Raw genomic sequence first — 19,140 nt, 5'->3', positions numbered from 1 at the left:
CTTGCCTGTTCAACTATTTTAAATAAATGTGAAAAATATCCTCATACGCTAATATTTTATAGTTTTAGTGGAATATTTTAAGTAATGGCATTGTGCACAATAGATAATCAATTCTGTGTTCAGCTTTTGTCCTGTTTTGGTTTGCAAATGATACAAGATCCAACATGTCATAATATAGGACAATTTCCCAACTAAACCATCTCTGTTGTTAAAGATAAACCCATGATAATTGTCTTTATTTTTATGGATACAGTAAAATTCTGATACTTCAAGCCAATCTATGTAGGTGAAGGCCAAGCATGAAGGCAGATTTAAACTATTGTATTAACATCTCTGTATTTTACTGTTGACAAATTGCCCTTCAATGTAAAAGAAAGTCATCTGATAAGGTTGCTGTGTTATAAGATTCAATATCAGTGCGTGTGATGGAGGTCAGGTGTCTGCAGTCCATCCTCCTTTTGTGTATTTATTGAGGCGAGATGGAGAAGGCACAGATTTAGACCCTGGTGCAGAAGGTGGTCCGGCCTCGTTGACCCTGTTAGTCACACAGCACTTTACCGAAGCCAAAGCGCACAAACAAATCAGGCTAAGAGCTGCACAGGAGACAGAAGATTGATGCACTGCCCACAGCTCCACAGTCGTCTTGTCTGTTTCCTTACCTTGGTTTATAAAGCATGGCTATTTCATTTACAGTGAAGGCTATGGTATTCAAGGTGTGTCAAATAATTTAAGTTGAATTACTGAAAAGATTCAACTTTATAGTGGTTGTGTCATGACAAATTAATTCTTCAATTAGATATGGTAAAAGCTGGACAATAAGTACCATATTCATGCAAATAGCTTGTGAACATTGTGTTGTTTGGTTATCTAACTATATTCTGTCAATACATTGTGAATGTACAAGTACACGGTGAAGCTGTTGTGGTAATGGCTACTAATATAATGAATAATGGCTATTAAATAAAATAAAATATACTGTTCTGGATCATTGCTTACAATAGTATTTATTTTTTATTGTTATATGTGAATTCTGTGATGTGAATTTGCAGTGTATTGTGTAAAAATACCAAATAAAATGGGACAGACATTTTCTAGCATACCCTATGTTTATTAATGCTGCATGTTCTTTTTAGTGATAATCACGTTTGTGGATTAAAAACAAAGACAGAATCTGTATCACAAAACAGATTTAATTTACAAATATTTATCTTTACAGTGCACATGACACAAAATCACAGCTGGAGATTCTCAGAACCTCAAATACAAAATATCAAACAATGCAGAATAATTAACACACACCAGTAAATATATAAGAAATAATATTATTACTTTTACATACATACATACACTGTGATATGACATCTCTGCACCTTATGGCAGAAAAAGCCTGTGTTGTGTTGGACCCTCTGGCCTGTGTTTGACCTGAATAACGAGAAAACACCATATGTATTTGCTGCCCAAGACTCTCAGAAGAACTGTGTCTAATTCCAAAGTTTATTGGTCACAAAGTGTTTGGCTTTGATTAAATGTTACAGCATTGGATTGTCCTTGCAAAGTGGTCCTCTCGCAACCAATATGTCCCTGTATTTTAACTGCGCCGATGCTTAAATGAGAGAAATGTAGCTATAAAACATGTGGCTTTGTTTATACTGGTGATACATTTAGCTGTGCACAATGTGAGTCATGCAAAGTGATAATACTCCCAACGATTGTTATTGCGGTCTGTCTGATATGTACAATCTCCTGTGCAATGCGTTCTACCTGATTCACGACAGCCAGCGCTCATGTATCTACCTCTATGTACAGCCTGAAATCATTACCATAATTGAGTGTGTTCATTATTCGATGGATTAACCCAGAAAGTTGTCTCTTTGACAGAACATCTCCGGAGCAGATGGCTGTGTCCCTTTGCACCGGGAGGACTGACCGTTGACTCAACATGTGCCGAGCTGAGTGAAAATGTGTGATGTGACGGCTAGTTCAAAAATGGCCGATAAGAGAAACTGGACCGAGACCGTTTTTGGCCCCTATAATATCGACGGATAACACTGGTGCCCTGAGTAAGAAGAACCGAGTTGACGGGTCGATCGCGGCAACCGGAAGCAAACGGGAAGCTCATCGACAATTTGTGCGGCAGTGCGTTGAATATCAGCTGTTGTTAGTATGACTTTTAGACAACAGTAACCGCGCAATGTAACAGTTGGTGATCTATTCATAGATGGAAACGTGACATATGAGAGACGTCCTGTGTGATAGCGTGGAGGTTTATGCCCTTTGCTGGACTGGGAGTCAGATAACGTTCAAATAAACATTGTGCTAATGATGAAACAATTCCAACTTTTGACATTCTAACAAATCTAAATAAAGCAAAGGCTATATCAGGCATAAAACCATCTTTGGTAAATTATTTAGCTGCCATTAAGATGCTATTTGGAAAGGTGGATTCATGCTGTATAGGCCAAGCTGTTGTTGAAAAAATTGTCGTTGCATTGGGAGAACTGACCCCCACACTCCTCGTAACTGTCCCCGTGTGAAAAAGACTTGTAGCATCAAGACATTCTCAGGATGTCGTTTAGAAAGTAATCTTCCATTTCCAGTCAGATTCATCGCTCATTTCATGATTACAAAAAAGCTGCAACATAAATCTTCACACACACACACACACACACACGATGTACGTAGGTGAGGTTTAGGTTTGCCGATTGTCAGACAGAAAAGTCACTGATAAAGTCTATTGGTGAATATGTGGGAGACAAGTTCAACCATTCAGTTCAGTGAAGTCTCCTGCACCTGTTCCCCAGTCACTCACTCAGTTAGTCTGTTTGGCAGTGTCAGACCCAGACAGCTGTGTTGTAGTCAAACAAGGGCTGCATTCTGTCCACGGCAGCGGTCTGTGGCTGTCTACTGTCCAGATAAATCCCAGGGAAAGGCTGCTGATGACACTGGGGGAAGCTCTGTTGTTGTTGAAGTTGTTGCCGCTCGACTTCGTTCAGATTCGGGCACGGCCTACCTTTGCCCTGCTGTCCGTTTGCCCAGAATGGTAAGTAGAAGCTGCCCTTGGACCCTTTAGTCCCCCCTTTCTTTGGCCTTTTGAACAAATCACCCTCTGACATCTCGGGCCAACCTGGTCGCTCTTTCAACAGCTTGTCTCTATCGGGGCGTACGCCGCGTAGGAACTTCTTAAAAATGTTAGTCGTGAGCGTGAACTTCCGGCAAAACTCCTGAGACCGACTCAGGCGCATCTGCTGACTGTCGAGTTTATTCGGCATACCGTTCCCGTTCTTCGCGTCCTCCGTCATCATCTCGTCTTCTCCCGTGTCATCTCTCTCCACTTCGGGAAGGTCCAGCCAGTTCCCCACGAGATCTGCGAAAACGTTATCACCCAAAACGAGAGGTTGGCGGTTGCGACACTGGTTCATAAGCGATGACGTCCAGTCGCTCGCGTCGTCGTCCGTGTTGTCCTGGTTGCATTCACTGTCCATAGATGGTCCTTCTTTAGAAAGACTGTACAAAATACCAGGAAGATCCACAACTTGGGAGCGGCGTTGGCCTTGAGGTTGCGAATTTGGCTCAGGTGGGGGGTTTCCAACAGTCGGCCCACAAAAGTCCACTTGGGGAGCTGCGTATCCCGACCAGCGTTTTGGAACAGCCTCTTGGTTATTTGCACTCCTTGAGCTTCTGCTACTATCGCTGTCGGACTCAAAGCTCGACGACGACGTGCTTGAGGTCCCCATGCTGCTTCCGCTTTGGGACGTGCAGTTACTCTCTCGGCTCATCGTCGTGTTTCGGCTCTGCAGACTTGGCGCCGGACTCGGGTTAGCTTCCGGCGGTACGCTGCGGTCCGACCCGATGTCCGTACGGTGCGGTATCCCACGATTGACGGGGCGTCCGGCGATGTCGAGGCTTTCGAGGGCGGTCTGGACCTGGAGGAGCTTGAGTTCTTGCAGCGCTCCCATCATCGAGTTCATCTGAGCGTGTAGGCCATCTCCGGCTTCTTTCATCGACAACTGCAACGACACACAGAGATGAAAGTCAGATCGGAAGGCTAAAGCATCCGCGTGATCAGCGAGAACCGATCCATCAAAACTGAAAGACACCCGCCCCTTTTTTGTGATATCCCAATTCAATTTGTCTCTCTCTAGCTCTCCTCTGCATCATTCTACCTTGTTGTTTGATTATGAGTCACGTGACCTAGTTTCGGATGACATGCTGGAGTCCCATATGGCCGGCTGTGAGGGAGGATCCAAAGAATGACAGCTGCAGAATAGACCAAGGCTTCACGCTTTTTCCTACTTTATGTAATCTTCCCATCTTAGTCCCCCTTTTCCTTTTCTCCTTCAGCTCTCTTTTGGAGTTCTTTGTTATGGGGATCTGTGCAGTGGCAGTAATCATAGCCTCTCCTTTTATTCTGCTCCTCTCTCATCTCTTAAAGAGCCTGTGTCATGTGACATCTTCTCCTCAAGGCAGACAAAACGCCTCCAGACATCTACTTGACCTCTGCTTCAGCTCGTTCGGACCTGATTTAAACCTGCTTTTGACCCACACTTTCAATCATGTCACACAGCAGGGTTGCCGTCACCGAGGATTACTCAAGACTTTAATGAGAAAATCCATACGATGATTAATACTTTTAAAATGCTTCTATTACAGATATTAATCATTATTTTTATTTTTTTTAATAAGTCCTATTTCACGTTTTTTTTCACAGTTTTTGTATCTTTCAAATATATTCCGTCTTTTAATCCTAAAATGTCACAATGAAATTCGGATTTGATTGAAACTTTAACCAATAAAATCCCAAACCTACAAAACATGTCTCAATATTTTCCGTCTAATGCTGTAAAACGTCAGTACAAATCAGTGTAATCCCTAATTCGTCCAGGAGTGTTCCATAGTACAAAAATATTTAGTTCTCTTTCTACTCAAGTCAGTACAATAATTACACAATTAAACGGTTGAACAATGGTTTACTGAATGACGGTTGCTACTTGAACTAACACAATTCCATGTCTATTTTCAGCCATGTAATCACTGATGCATTGTGCAATCCATCTGCAATAAAGGCCCATCATTCAAAGACAAGTGCCAAAACGAGTGGGAAACGTGTTGTGGAGCAAAGTGTGCAAACAATTCAAACACTAGTTCCCTGGGGCTGTACTATCCATGAACTATCAATAATTTTGCCCCTGACAGAAATCTTGATCTACAACCACAATTTGTTTTACACATATCAAAATGCATCCAACACTGAAATACAACTCCTACCTTGCAGAAGGAAACCCCAGCAGTAGATCCAGCCTTATTGATATTCTCCACCTGAATCTCTCACTGTCTCCTACCTTTCAAACCTAGCACACAGCCTGCCTCTTTATGTATTTTCCACCAATGACGGGGGGCTATTTGACCCCTAACAACCAATCAGGAGCACCCGTCTAGACTTTAATCCCCAAATGTAAGAGATGGGTCAGGGTGAGGGGGGGGCCGGACCAGTCAAGCGGAAAGGCATTGACAATGAGACAGCAGTGAGAGTCAGCCGGGTGTACAGGGGCCCGTGAGGAGGGGATAATGTTTGTGTGGGTGTATGAAGCGGGGGTCCCAAGCCATATGTTTGGATGTCGGAGAGGGGTCTCTTGATAGATTCAATTACATAAAACCAAATATAATACCATATGAGGAGGAAATGGGTCGGGGTGTTGGGTAGCAGTAGTAGTAGCAGAAGTAGTAGTAGTACTAGTAGCAGTAGCAGTAATGGATGATACTTAATCTTGGGGGAGCACTGATTGACCTCTCGGTGGGAAAAGTAGCAGCAAAAGACAACTGACGCAGACGACGCAATAAAAAATGATAAGCTCTGTGAGAGATAGATGTGCTGGAAATAAATATGTCCATTGTCCAATCTGTTGAGCATTAACGAAATATAAATATGCAATATACATATAGTATATAGCTTTTTGAGTAGCATACACTGTGACTTTAGTCATTATAGTCAGAGCAATGCGGATCTTCCTTGCACAATGTTTTCCTTGTATTTGAAATATGAATTTAGAACATTGGTCAAATAAATCACAATGAAGAGAGTTACACAGTATCTCCTATGAAGAAAGCAATGTCTGGAACATGATAAAGATAAAATATTAAATAAATAAGTGAGTGACAAATACATTTTTCAAATAGGAAAAAAGGTTTTGATGAATTACTCACTGAGTTATGTACTATATTCAAATCTGCTAAAACAAAACAATTTCCTGGAAATCCTGGTACGTCTTTATTAATTGCTACACCTCTCATGTGCATACAAGTACATTTTCTCCACTGCAGCATATGGTTGAGCAGGAGCGCAGGGGCGTGAACAGCCTCACTTAATAAGCCTATCTCTGCACATGTTGCCCACAAAAGCCACACTTTGGATCTCTAAATTAGCCTGTCGAGTTAGACGCAATTACTGCCAGGCCCATTCCTTCCCTCCTACCGCCCTTCCCCATATCCCTGACATCATTACAGCTCACACGGCTAATCCTGTTTTACCTTCTCCACATCAAAAGTCAACAATGCCCCTGACGGCACAACAGCGCAGATCTGTATCACTGCTACAATTGGCGTTGTGTCGGCAGGATCTGTGGGATTACCACACTCACACTGAATGCATTAGATGTGTTTTGGGAAATTTCATCTCCCACAGAGCTTAGACCCTCTTACAGTCTGAATGACAGACACCTGTTTGCACAAGCTCTCCAAAAGCAGCCTCTTTTCACTTTTGCACGCAACTGTTCTCGTGCATTTGCTTTGCTTGTAGTTATTTCATTATCGTATTTGTAAAGTTTGTTTCATGTTTTTGTTAACAACGCAATCTTTTCTACAATTAGAAAAGGAATGTCAAGCAACTTCAAGAAAGAAATTCAATCTTTTTTTACTCAGCCACATGACAGTATCATATGTATAATTGTTACTCATCCTCTACTACTGATATACTAAACACTAATCACTTTTACAGTCAAAGGTAAATGTTTAGCCTGTATAACATATGGGAAAATACCGTAGGTCTCGATGGACATTGCATTAACCACTGTACAGTTCTGGAGAATCCACTGGTTGGCATTTCTATTTTGAGATACTATCAATAATTCACACGGTGCCCAAGAGATTTAACTCAAGTGCAAACTATTACTGCACCTTCACCAGCCCAAATAACCCAAGGCACGGCAGCTTCGCCACTTTAAAACACTGTGACCTAAATATGTCATCCTCTACTATCCAGTGCAGTCTTTTTAAACGAAGACTTAGTTGGACACAGATGTGGTTCATGAGATGCCGGGCTTAGAGATGGTGCTAATCAGCTGAGCTCTCATTACGGCAGACACAGAGCACCCCGGGGTCTTGGTTAATAAAACGTGGATGTGAAAGAAAACGCCTGACTTGTTTAAATTAATAATGACTTTAAAGATGATTCGAGTGAAATTAAGACTGCAGGGAATAGTTTAGAAACAGAGCGGCGGTAATGTTTTAAGTTTATTCAAAGCTCTATGCTGAACTGACTTTTTGAGCTTTTTGGTATGTTCAAAAACACTAGCAACGAGCAGCTTCTTACTGTTTAATCGACTGAACTGGACGTGTTTGAACTATTAAAAAAACATCAATCGCAAATCTAATTACAACGCTTCTCAGGAACATCGCGAGTATTCGTTCAGCCCTCAAACACTTCATTCTGACATAATCATAATCTGGTAATCCGAAAGTGCTCCACCGTGTCTATTTTAGTTCATTAATCTTCACCAGATTCATCATTTCAGTGGTAAAATTCCTTCACTGCGAACCTCAGGAATCTTGACAACAGCGGCGACTATATTTAGTCTGATTAAATAAACTGCTTCAATCCTCAGTGTGCCCTTGGTAATAATGTTATGCCTGATTAGAATATGAAGAAAGTGCAGAAATGCTTCAATGAGCAAACCAAATTTAAAAAGTGGTTGTCGGTATGAAAAGGATTAGCCCACCAAACTGTGTCCAATCCCCCGGACCCTCTACTACAGCAAAGTCGGCCGCCCAGACACAATTACCAATTAGCGCTAGCATACTTCAAAGCAAAATGAACAATGGGCGGTGATCTTGACCTATCGCTGAGTAGAGGCCAAGTTATATGTATTCAAGTGGGTCGTTGCTTGAACTTATAATGGGTCTGTGTGAGAGAGCGAGAGTGAATTTGAAGAGCTAGAAATGACCACTTGAATAAGAAGAGAAGCAATAGATATCCAATGTATACGTGAGGTTAACAACAAGAGCGACTAGCAATCAGAAAGATACCAAGCGTTCGGAGCTCGAGGGAAGAAGATTGACTAAATATACAGGATTACTTAAAAGCTCAAAAAAGTTGGAAGTTACATGATTAATATTGTTCGTGCCAATTGAGTATATGGTCCTTTTTATAGTTGGGCGATATCGACAAAATATATATATCGCATTTTTCTATATAAGTCGCACCAGCCAGAAAATTCACAATAGAGAAGAAAAAAAACATATATAAGTTGCACTGGAGAATGAAATGCGGTTGCAAGTGTGAAAATAACAAATAATATCACATAATTAGTCACTCCGGAGTATAAGTATAAGAATATAAGCATAGATATAAGTATAAGTCGCACCCCGGGTCAAAACTATGAAAAAAGGTGCGACTTATAGTCCGGAAAATACGGTATTGGTATTTATGGGGATTATTTATTCATTTATACTCATGCTGATCAGAAATGTGCTAAACTGTGCCTATAGATATGTGATGGATGGCACATAATTTACATTTTTTTTTTATATTCTTATTGTAAATCCTTTAATAAATGCAAAATAGACAACACACAGAACTTACAACAGTGATAGTTGCTAGTTTTGGTGTATGTCGATGCTCCTCAAGGCACCGTATAACATACAAGGGTATAAATAAAGTGTGCCGTCTAGTCAGATACAGGGCCCTGCTGTCAGTGTGGCCTTGTTATTATCAGCTTTGGTCACGAAAATAAAATCAGAGAGCAAAGCAGAACGCCTCACGCCTCAAGTCTGCACATGCCACGTCTAAATGAAGTCCCTGTGCGTTTACAAGTTTGTATGTAAAATACGTCATTATTATATCAGGGATAAACAGATAAACAAGCACCATGGGGAAAATACAGACCATTCATACTTTATCGGTCGGAAAGGAAATAGCCAAGCCAGGTTTAGCACACCCAAATAGCCTTCCTGTTTAGAGGGAGCCTGGTCAGTGGTGGCTACAGTACACAACGTTGCCCTGCACTTCTAATTGAAATGAATGGGGGTTTGTGCAGGTCAAGGGCATGACTAAGAGAGGCAAGGGCTTTCACAGAGGAGTCGTGTGTGCGTGAATCTGCCCCAGGACTTTTTAGGGGTCGTAAATGGCAGATCCGGAGATGGAGGAAATAAACAACAGTGGTGAGGGTTAAAACACGCTCTTTGAGGGAGAAAATACGTGCAGGTCACCAGGAGAAAAGCACGATGTTACTACGTTTGTATTAAACTCTGTGAAATTATTAAGGATCAACTGTGTTTAACTGACCGTGCTGTCTACATTTTCACGAAGCTTGCGTTCACAATTCTAGCCCCTCTAAAGGCATAAATTGAACAACCTCAAAGCTGCTATTCATAGCCGTTTTCCAATCGTAACTGGCTGCGTAAAATGTTCTTGAAAAACACAGAACCTGCCATAGATAAAACAAATACCTCGAGAGAAAATATGATAAATCTAGTATGCATTGAGCCTCTTCCATATTTCACCTAGCGCTCTATAATCGCGTTGTAATTATTACAAATTCCAATTCATCTAGTTTTTCAGAAATACATGACACCGTATACTCTCAACAGTCCAAGAGCTTTTTGTTTTCTATCTTTGCAAACCATTTCTGTCAATTACTAAGCAGAGGAAGAATCCCTGGCGGTCTCCAGAGCTGGATGAGAGCTGAAGACAGAGAGGCATGAAGACAGGAGTGACAGATGATATTTGGAGACGCCAAATCCGTGATGGGCGCTTGATAAACAGCGGCTGACGTCAGTTCCTTTGCGTGTGGGCAGCGAAAGTGCACGGCTAATTATCCGGTGGGGGCTGACGTTGGTATGGCAGATTACAGGCTGCGCCCCCCTCTCATCATTTCACACCAGAACGAATTGAAGCTACAGACTCATTCCGCGCAGGACGTGGGTTTGATCTCGTCTGAGGTGCCAGGATGAAGCTCTGCACACTTCTGACTCATGCCAATGCTAAGTTACATCTCAAACTTTAATTGTGGCTTTTTTTGTTGTTGTTGTGCGTCATTAAGTCCAAATAGCACGCAGAGAAGGGTTTCGAGAAATTGCCAAGCGTGTTCAGATTCGTTCAAGGCCGGTTACGGAAACCGTGGACTAAATGGGGCGTACTTCCACGATGATGAGCCAGACAAAAAGTAATTTCATGTCCAAACAACAACTCACTTTTGGAGCCTGCAGGTTTTAAATCATCAGATTGTAATTATCATAACAATAGTTTGAAAATCCATCAGAAATGTGCTAAAACATACGTGCAAATGTCATTGTTAAGGTTCAAATTTTGCACAAAACGTGAAGAAATTGTAGACAAAAAAAAGTGCAAGAACAAGTGCAGAAATATCACTGCTTTGCACCATTATTTGAAACAATACACTGAACAATACACTGAACACTTAACATAACTACAACTATAACTACACCTATTCCTGCCTTAATAAAGCATGAACAAAGACTTAATTTAACTAACACTCTAACCCTAATTCCAAACCCTAATCCTAACCTCAATTATGAAGTTACTAAAATAAACCATGCTTAATAAACTATATGATCATCATCAATTAAGTCTTTGTTCACGCTTTGTTAAGGCAAATTAAGGTGTAGTTATTATAAAGCGGTACCCAAGTTTATTATATAATATTTTGTTCAGTCTTTTGCGGTTTAAAACAGTTAAAGAACACAATCAGATTAGAAAACATCCCCTAAACTAGGAGGGACTGACAATAACACTACGACGGCGGGTTGCCACGACAGCGCCACCACACAAACACACGCCCATCCTTAGAAACTATAAATCCCGCACAAACCTGGGCTTTGTCAAACTGGGCCGTGATTTCATCCAGGCGCATATTAAAGCGACTTTGTACAGAGGTTAACGTGAACACAATGAGCGCCCACGCCAGCCACACTTGTCTTATTATAGCTGAGGGAAGGAAGAAGGGGGCCGCCCGGAGGGAGCCAAACAGGTTTACACAGCCATCCATTGTCAAGTATTATTATTATTATTGGTGGTCATAATGTCTCGTGCATGTGCAGAGCAGCGAGCCTAAACGTTTTTACACAACTACACAAGTCTGAAGCTGGTAGAGGGCAATACAGTGAATCAGAAAATATTGTAAATTATGCTTTAAAAACATGCACCATTTGATCATTGTGCTGTTAATAATAATTAATAAATACAGATAAATACTAATAAAGACTAATAAATAATAAACAATAATAAACAATAATAAATAATAATGAATAATAATAAATCATAAATAATAATAAATAATAATAATTCTAAAAATTATACAAAATGCAAACTGAGCTCATCAGATAAAAGTGTAACAAGCATAATGTATTTACCTGACTATAAATTGCACCTTTTTTCATAGTTTTGGTTGGGTTGCAATTTATGCTCATATATTTATACTTATATACTTATACTCCAGAGCGACTTATATGTGATATTGTTTGTTATTTTCATGCATTTCATACTCCAGTGCGACTTATATATGTTTTTTTTCTTCTCTACTATGCATTTTTTGGCTGGTGCGACTTATAGTCCGGAAAATACGGCATATTGTAAATGTCCAGACAAGGGTATAAAATGATACTCCTGCACTTGTGGGTAGTTGTCTTATACATTGAAAGCCATGATCAGGATATAAGGATATTCATTTTGTCAATATCCGTTGCGCACCTCCAGTACTGTCCCTGTTGACAGTTCTTTGTGGATATAGTTCTATCTAGGACGAGCTTCATAGGTTGTAATACATCGGACAATGGCAGGCTTGGAAGGGCAATTCTACCGAGAGAGATCATTCCTGTGTCCTGGTCCTGCGCTGGTTGTAAATAAACTTCTAAGAGTCTCTATTTACAACTCTGGGACTGCTTTAACGCTAGTCTTCACTCCCATGTCACCTGCCACTAGGAATGTCGCAATATAACATTTCAGTTTTACGATTATTGTGACGAGAAACATTACGGTTTAACGATTATTGGCGATCATTGACGCATAACAAAACAAATGTGAAACCCTTTATTTCCTTTCATTCTAATACATTAACCTTCCAAAGTCACGTGGCCTTCATAAAACTGTATGTCACTGTACGTTCAGGTGTACTTTTTAGAGTCCAGATTAACTTTGCGTCTAAACTCGTCACACTCGTCATTAGTTCTTACGATTATTTTGTGACCTGAATAATCACGATAATTGACCTGTTATTTTCATATTGCAGACTGAGAACACCCATTAGTTTTATGTTAGGTTAGGTTTTATGTTAGGTATGTTAGGTTTGCTCTCCTTTAGTATGAACCAATTAATTCACGAGTTTCTTCTGCTTACACGTGACATTTTGAGGACTTTTTCCACATTCCAACAGATATAACACGCGCCGTTTTCTCTCAATGTTATTCGAATACACCGGTGGTGACGAAAATGGTGTGAAAATTGTGATTTACACTCAAAATTTGTTGTACAGTTCACCTTAGTTCACCTGCCAGACTATTTCACTTTCTCACTAACATGGTAATGATTGATAGGATATTTGGTGCGAGAAAACCAACGTATTCTCAAATGTCATGAGCTCACGCTTTCGTACTTTGGTGTGGCCTTGACATGTCGCCTTGAGTGTTAAATACATCAACGTGCAAAAGGATTTAAGCTAATATTTGACATAAATAATAGACCGTTCTGAAACTTTGACCGCCGTCGACGAGATGATTTCACACGGTGTCAGGAACGACTTCAAGCCTGCCGTTCTCCGTCCGCCTGAACAAATCGTGACTCAGACTTAGATTAAAGCTATTTGTCTCGACGTTTCTCGTAAGCCTTTTACAAACAACACTTTGAAACAACTGCACTTGAAATAATATCTTTGCCACAGGAGGAATTTACAGCAGACCGACAGGTAAAGCTCGTCTGATAGATTCAAAAGTACAAACGGCAACTAATCGCTGTGCATTCTTCATTATTATTATTTTCCACACAACACAATGGATAAATACTTAGTTCCAACGGCAAATACGACTGAATAATCATCTACCAGTAAAGGAACAATTCAACAAAACATGTTTGGAGCAAAGTTGGGCGGGGCACAGTCAGGGATGTCCTTAATCCCTTGGTTTATTTAATACAATGAACATTAATCCGTTTATGATAGCCTTCTTCCGGGCGTGTTTTGAATGGTCATGCTTTTTGGCACTTTTCTGTCGTTTACTTTGGGTCACACTGGGGGTTACATTTGGGAAGTGGCTGACCTGTATTTAATGTGGCCACCAGGGCGCAGTGTGGAGGGAAGTCTATGTCATGGTGCTGGGTGATTGGGTTACGGGAGGCATAAGTCGCACCAGCCCAAAAATGCATAATAGAGAAGAAAAAAACATATTTAAGTCGCACTGTAGTATAAGTCGCATTTTTGGGGGAAATGTATTTGATACAATCCAGGACCAAGAACAGACATTTAATCTTGAAATGCAATTTAAAATAATAACAGATTAGAGAACATGGTGAATAGGTGTACGTATGCTAACGCTAACACCTTCAGCTACATGACGCACAGACAGAACTGTGGTAAGTGTCTGGTATGTTAATGTAACATATTAACAGTTATTCAGATAACTATAGCATAAAGAACATGCTAACAAGTTTACCAAAGCATCAGTTTTACCCCAAATCACTAAATCCATTGAATTCTTCTTCCTCTGTGTCACTTCTAAACAACTCCACAAACTCCAGAGGAAGAGGAAGTGCAGATTCTTCTTCTGCGTCGCTTAGAGCCTACAGCGCCCTCTTGTGGTTGCCAGTGTGAAAATAATAAATAATATCACATACAAGTCGCTCTGGAGTATAAGTCGCACCCCGACCAAAACGATGAAAAAAGGTGCAACTTAAAGTCCGGTAAATACGGTAATCAAGATTTTAATCAAAGTTGGACTATTAGGACGATTAGGACAATCTGGACACTGAAGCGCGTTAGGCCTGGATCCCCCGGCATCCGGCAACCACAACAAAAACAAACACAGTTACCCAGAATGCCCGGAGGTGTCGGGCTAAACATGTGTTGACAAACCGCATTCGGCCCGAGTAACATGAGCATAAAAGTGAATACTGTAGTACATTCCAGGTTTGAAACGTATCCGTGAGCGCCGAGTGTCACCACCGCGGGCAGGTTGAGGCGGGACAGAAGCAGTGTAGAGTAATGTCCTGGGACCACGTGAGGTCAAAGGTCATCGGGACAAGTGCGATCTGACACTAACCCACAAAAACCCACCACAAAATCACACTCTGAAACGCCACTCTGCAGCTTTTTGGGGGTAATTAGGCTCGTCGACTTTACATTTGACACAGGGCTACAGCGGTGTATGAGAACTGCAGTATCTAGCGTGGATATTCATTTGGGACGGGATTACCACTTTGCTAAACGTATGATCTTTACAGCAACAAGAACAAACAACATCTCCTCGCTCACTTTAATTACTTCCTTAGACATTAGAAAAAAAGGCACTGCAACGTTAAGTACTAATATTTTTGAATGTTTTTTCCCCCTTTTCACAATTTCATTTTCAGTTCCTTTACTTCTACAAACACTTCTACCTCTACTACTATTACCGGTACAACTACTTCTAATAAAAGTGCCTTACAATTGTAATTTAATTGTAATTTACAGGTTCAACAAAGCCTATGACATCACTACATAGATCTCATTATTCATTCATTCATTCATTCTTTCAGCTGCCCTGAAAGGGGGCTGCGTGCTAAAATCACCTAGGTTACTGTAATAGTTTAATAAGAAGTATTTAGGGATAATTTAGTTTCCCCCGATCTAATTACCGGTAGACTTTTCCCATTTTCAGTGCAAGTGTCTCGGTTAATTAACTTGTCATTCATGAAAACGACCTTCTAGACGTCTACATTCGAGCGTGTTCTGAGGACCAGGTGACCCAATATACAAACCTGATGTAATAATTAAGTACTAACAGCTTTTGTTCCTTCTTACAAACCCGCGGTTGCAGTCGCTCATTATCATTCGCCCGAGTTCAAACGCGACTGAGCGGCGAGTGCCTGGTGCGACCTCTGAATCACGCATTTCTCACATTGTTCCCGACTTACAGCGTTCACAGGTGCAGACGGAGCTCAACTACGACGACTCTATTACGATACTACAATAGAACATGCGGATAAGTACCACGGCCTCGCTGGGGTCCGGTACTTTGCTCCGGTGAGGGAACGACCTTTGGGGGCCCACGCCATGTGCTTTTTGAACCGCCATCTGCGCCGCTGGTCTCGACGCGCCCGACATGCTGCACGTGCTGCTACATTTTTCTTCCTACTAAGTTACCAACAGCTCGTTTGGCATCGGTTTCGACTCCGAGACGAATGGCGGATGGATTGCATTCAGAAAACACACTGGTGCGAGGAAAATGGAGAGCTTTGAAGTGGTTTCCAAATGTGCTGGTGTACCAGTTTAGGCTGCTGCGGGGTAGTACACAGTCATTGCCACAACTACTACTACTACTGCTGCTGGTACTCAGTGGTGGAAGAAGTACTTTGTATTGTTACTTGATTTAAAAGAACAGCTACAGGGGCAACAAAGTCACTCAAATAAAAGTAGCACATACAGAAATATACTGAAAGTGAACGTTTTGAAGTTTAAAAATGCACTTTCAGAGTAAAAAGTCAAAGTATTTTTATTTTGAGAGCTGTTGAAGCATTAAATCCGCTGGTTTTGATGCAGTATTTTTGTGAATTTTATTGATATAGATGTATTTTCTTTGCTCAAAGCTTGAACTTGAACTCAAGGCTGGATAAACCCATTAAACCATTCAGAAAGTCCTTTTACTTTTCAGTGTTTTTCCAGAATGTAATGGAGTAGAAAGTACCAATACTTCTAATGTAGTGAAGTAAAAGGTAAAAGTATCCATTGTAAAAATGAGTAAAGTACAGATGTAATTTTTGTACTTTGTTACTTTCTGCCACTGCTACTGATACTACTATTACTGTTTTGACTGCATCTATATAATAATATCAATCCTGTTCTGATTTTGCATGATTTTTTATGTTTTCCACATGAGTAAGAGATAACTTAAGCCACTTCTTAGTCCAGATCGATCTATATCCAATACCAAAATGTTTAACAAGCCTTTATCTACAAACCAAACTGTCTTTACATACATTACACACATATTAGAGTGAACGGTTCTTTTGCTGTGACTGTCCGATGACCAGAGGAAGCTCTAAGCTGCAAACATCTGGCCCGGACGTGCACACAGACCCAGGGTTAATGCATGTGCTGCCTAAGTACAGATTATTACAATTTAAAGCTACATTTAGTTACAATTGAGAAGGTCTACAACGTTTAGCACTTATGAGGATTCAAAACGTGTGCGTCCTGACCAAGAACCAAACAGAAAAGCATAAATAATAACAGAAAAACCAACAACTTTCTTGCCAAAAATGTCTTATTCTATGTATGTACAATGCATGCGTTTAATATGATTGTTCATGCTTACTGTGGCTTTACAAAGAATTGGCCCATAACCCGACTATATAAATCAGAAATAGGCTATAAATAGTGCGTAAATTCGACTTAAAATCAGATACATTTGAATTGTCAACATCGCGAGTGGAAAGTTGAGTGCCCATGACCCCCCGAGGCTTATTGCACCCCGGAGTAGCAATAGATTGACAAAAAAAATAAAAAAGGGTCACTTACCACCTCCTGTTTGAGTCGCCTCAGACACGAGTCCATGCTTTTGCTCTCCGGCTTGAAGACCTGGCGCTCCATGATAGTCGTTGTCTTGTTCCCCCACACAAACACGCACAAATCAAACAATAATAACAAATAAATAGATTAAAAAAATCGACGAATTCACAGCAGTGTCTCTTCTACACGCGCGACCATGACTGCTGCTGCTGCTGCTGCTGCTGCTGCTGCTGCTGCTGCTGCTGCTGCTGCTGCTGCTGCTGCTGCTGCTGCTGCTGCTGCTGCTGCTGCTGCTGCTGCTGCTGCTGCTGACGCGGAGGGCGGAGGGTAAACGCGGGGCCCCCGGGAGCCACTTGAGATCCCGCTGCGCCAACAAAAAGAAACGACGTGCGCAAAAAAACGAGACGCGATCGTTTTCCTTTCCCCCTGGTCGCGGAGGCTGTGTCCGGGCCGCTCGCCGCGCGCTGTCTGCGCTCGCGCCTCCGCCGCCGTCTCATTCAAGAGCGCCTCTGACGTCGCTCCGCGGGCCTCCGCCAATGAGCGCGCTCTGCCGAGACGCGCGCGCGGCGGCACCTGGTTCAAACGCACAAGCGCGTGGTCATTGCGTGTGCGTCGAGTCTGGGGATGATTCACTGCGGGAGTTGAAAGATGAGAGAGTAACGCAAAGTAACACGAGCCACTGTCCCGTTTGTGTGGCACGTGAGGGGCGTTTATGGAGGAGGCGTGGACAAGAGAACAGCAGGAAGGAAACACCTGAGGCATTGTCCAGTGAGCCGGACATCACGTACACAACAGTATGAAGGGAGAGAGGAACATGCAGCGGTCAAAAGGGGTGAAATGTGTTGGCAACGTTTGTGTTTCAAACGAATGCAATGGCACAAATCACAAATCTGATTCCTAGGGCTAGTATGAGATGATTAAAATATCACGAAAACAGTTTAAAAGATACAAATACATTTTTGCAAAAGGGCAAAAGAATATGGCAAAAGTAAAATGTGACAAAAAAAAGTTTTTTAAGTTATTTTAAAATTAATTGCACTTTGTCTTCCCAATAAGATTTGGAATCAAGGGGTCACTTATGATTTTACGATTCAATAATCGAAACAAAAAGGAGAGGAAGGGAGAAGGAGAGAAGGCGAGGAAGATAAGGAGAGCAGGAGAGAAGGGGAGGAAGAGAAGGAGGGGAGGGGAGGAGAGTAGAGAAGGAGAGAAGGGGAGGAGAGAAGGAGAGGAGGGGAGGAGAGTAGAGAAGGGGAGGAGAGAAGGAGGAGGGGAGGAGAGTAGAGAAGGAGAGAAGGAGAGGACAGAAGGAGAAAGATAGAGGAGAGAAGGAGAGAGGATAAGGAGAGAAGGAGACTTTGCACTCACATTTATTGACAGCAATTTTTTTAAAACACACAAAACCCAGTCAAACACCATCAGTCCTGTTTTCACATCTACAGAGGTAAAAGCAGCTCACACTCCTCTAGCGCCCCCTTCAGGCGGATGTGCACATGTTCAACGTCGTGCTGTGATCAGTTTCTTAAAACAGCCTGACGCAGCTGCTGGTTTGAGCCAGTACAAAGTGTTAAAACTATAGTTACAGTTACAGGCTGTGCTGGAGAATCCCTGAGAATCCCTGAGTCCAAACACAGACAGCTCCTGGATGAGGTTTCACCTCCACGTAAGACAAATTAATCGATTATTTATTTATATATATATATATAAATATATATATATATATATATATATATATATATATATATATATATATATATATATTTATGTATAAATAATGAGACTTTGGACATTTTAACATTTGCTTTGGATTGACATAAAATAATTAACAGTAATAATAATTAACAATAATAACAGGGTCAGCATTTATTATTTGATTTTTTTTGTTTACTCAATAGTTTGTACTGGATCCTGTAATAACTTTATTATCTCTTCTTGTGGTTTTCACGTCCAGAAATGTGTCGGCGACATCCTGTTTTACCGTTGACTAAAACAAATCATAAACACGTAAAAACTGGAGAATAAACAAAACCATAAATCAAATATTGCATTTACCCCTGAACCTGTTTCAAGGATTATATTTTGCGTTTCTGCATTTGAGGTTCAGTAAATACACAAGAGACATGTAGTTGTACCGTTATATTTATTACCACAGTAT

The 19,140-nt window shown here is 41.2% G+C and overlaps 1 protein-coding gene across 1 annotated transcript; it reads right to left on the bottom strand.

Moving 5' to 3' along the window:
• Nucleotides 1-1,170: 1,170 nt before the first annotated feature.
• inka2 (inka box actin regulator 2) lies at nt 1,171-17,098 on the bottom strand. The gene is made up of 2 exons (XM_072451596.1): nt 16,995-17,098; nt 1,171-4,007 (listed from the first exon to the last, which is right to left on the bottom strand). Exons 1-2 carry the CDS (start codon nt 17,064-17,066, stop codon nt 2,832-2,834), a joined length of 1,248 nt encoding a protein of 415 aa, XP_072307697.1. The 5' UTR covers nt 17,067-17,098; the 3' UTR covers nt 1,171-2,831.
• Nucleotides 17,099-19,140: the final 2,042 nt, after the last annotated feature.

The sequence above is a fragment of the Eucyclogobius newberryi genome, unplaced genomic scaffold (assembly GCF_026437365.1).
Source record: "Eucyclogobius newberryi isolate DKJ021-1_F unplaced genomic scaffold, fEucNew1.0.hap1 SCAF_19, whole genome shotgun sequence".
Lineage (NCBI taxonomy): Eukaryota > Metazoa > Chordata > Actinopteri > Gobiiformes > Gobiidae > Eucyclogobius > Eucyclogobius newberryi.
The sequence above is the reverse complement of the archived record's forward strand: the minus strand, read 5'-3'. Positions and strand labels throughout refer to the sequence as shown.

Excerpts from the sequence above, each read along its gene's own strand:
- inka2 (XM_072451596.1), bottom strand. The coding sequence starts at position 17,066 with ATGGAGCGCCAGGTCTTCAAGCCGGAGAGCAAAAGCATGGACTCGTGT. Across the intron at positions 4,008-16,994 it reads GGCGACTCAAACAGGAGGTG|TTGTCGATGAAAGAAGCCGG; the intron begins GTAAGTGACCCT and ends GTGTCGTTGCAG.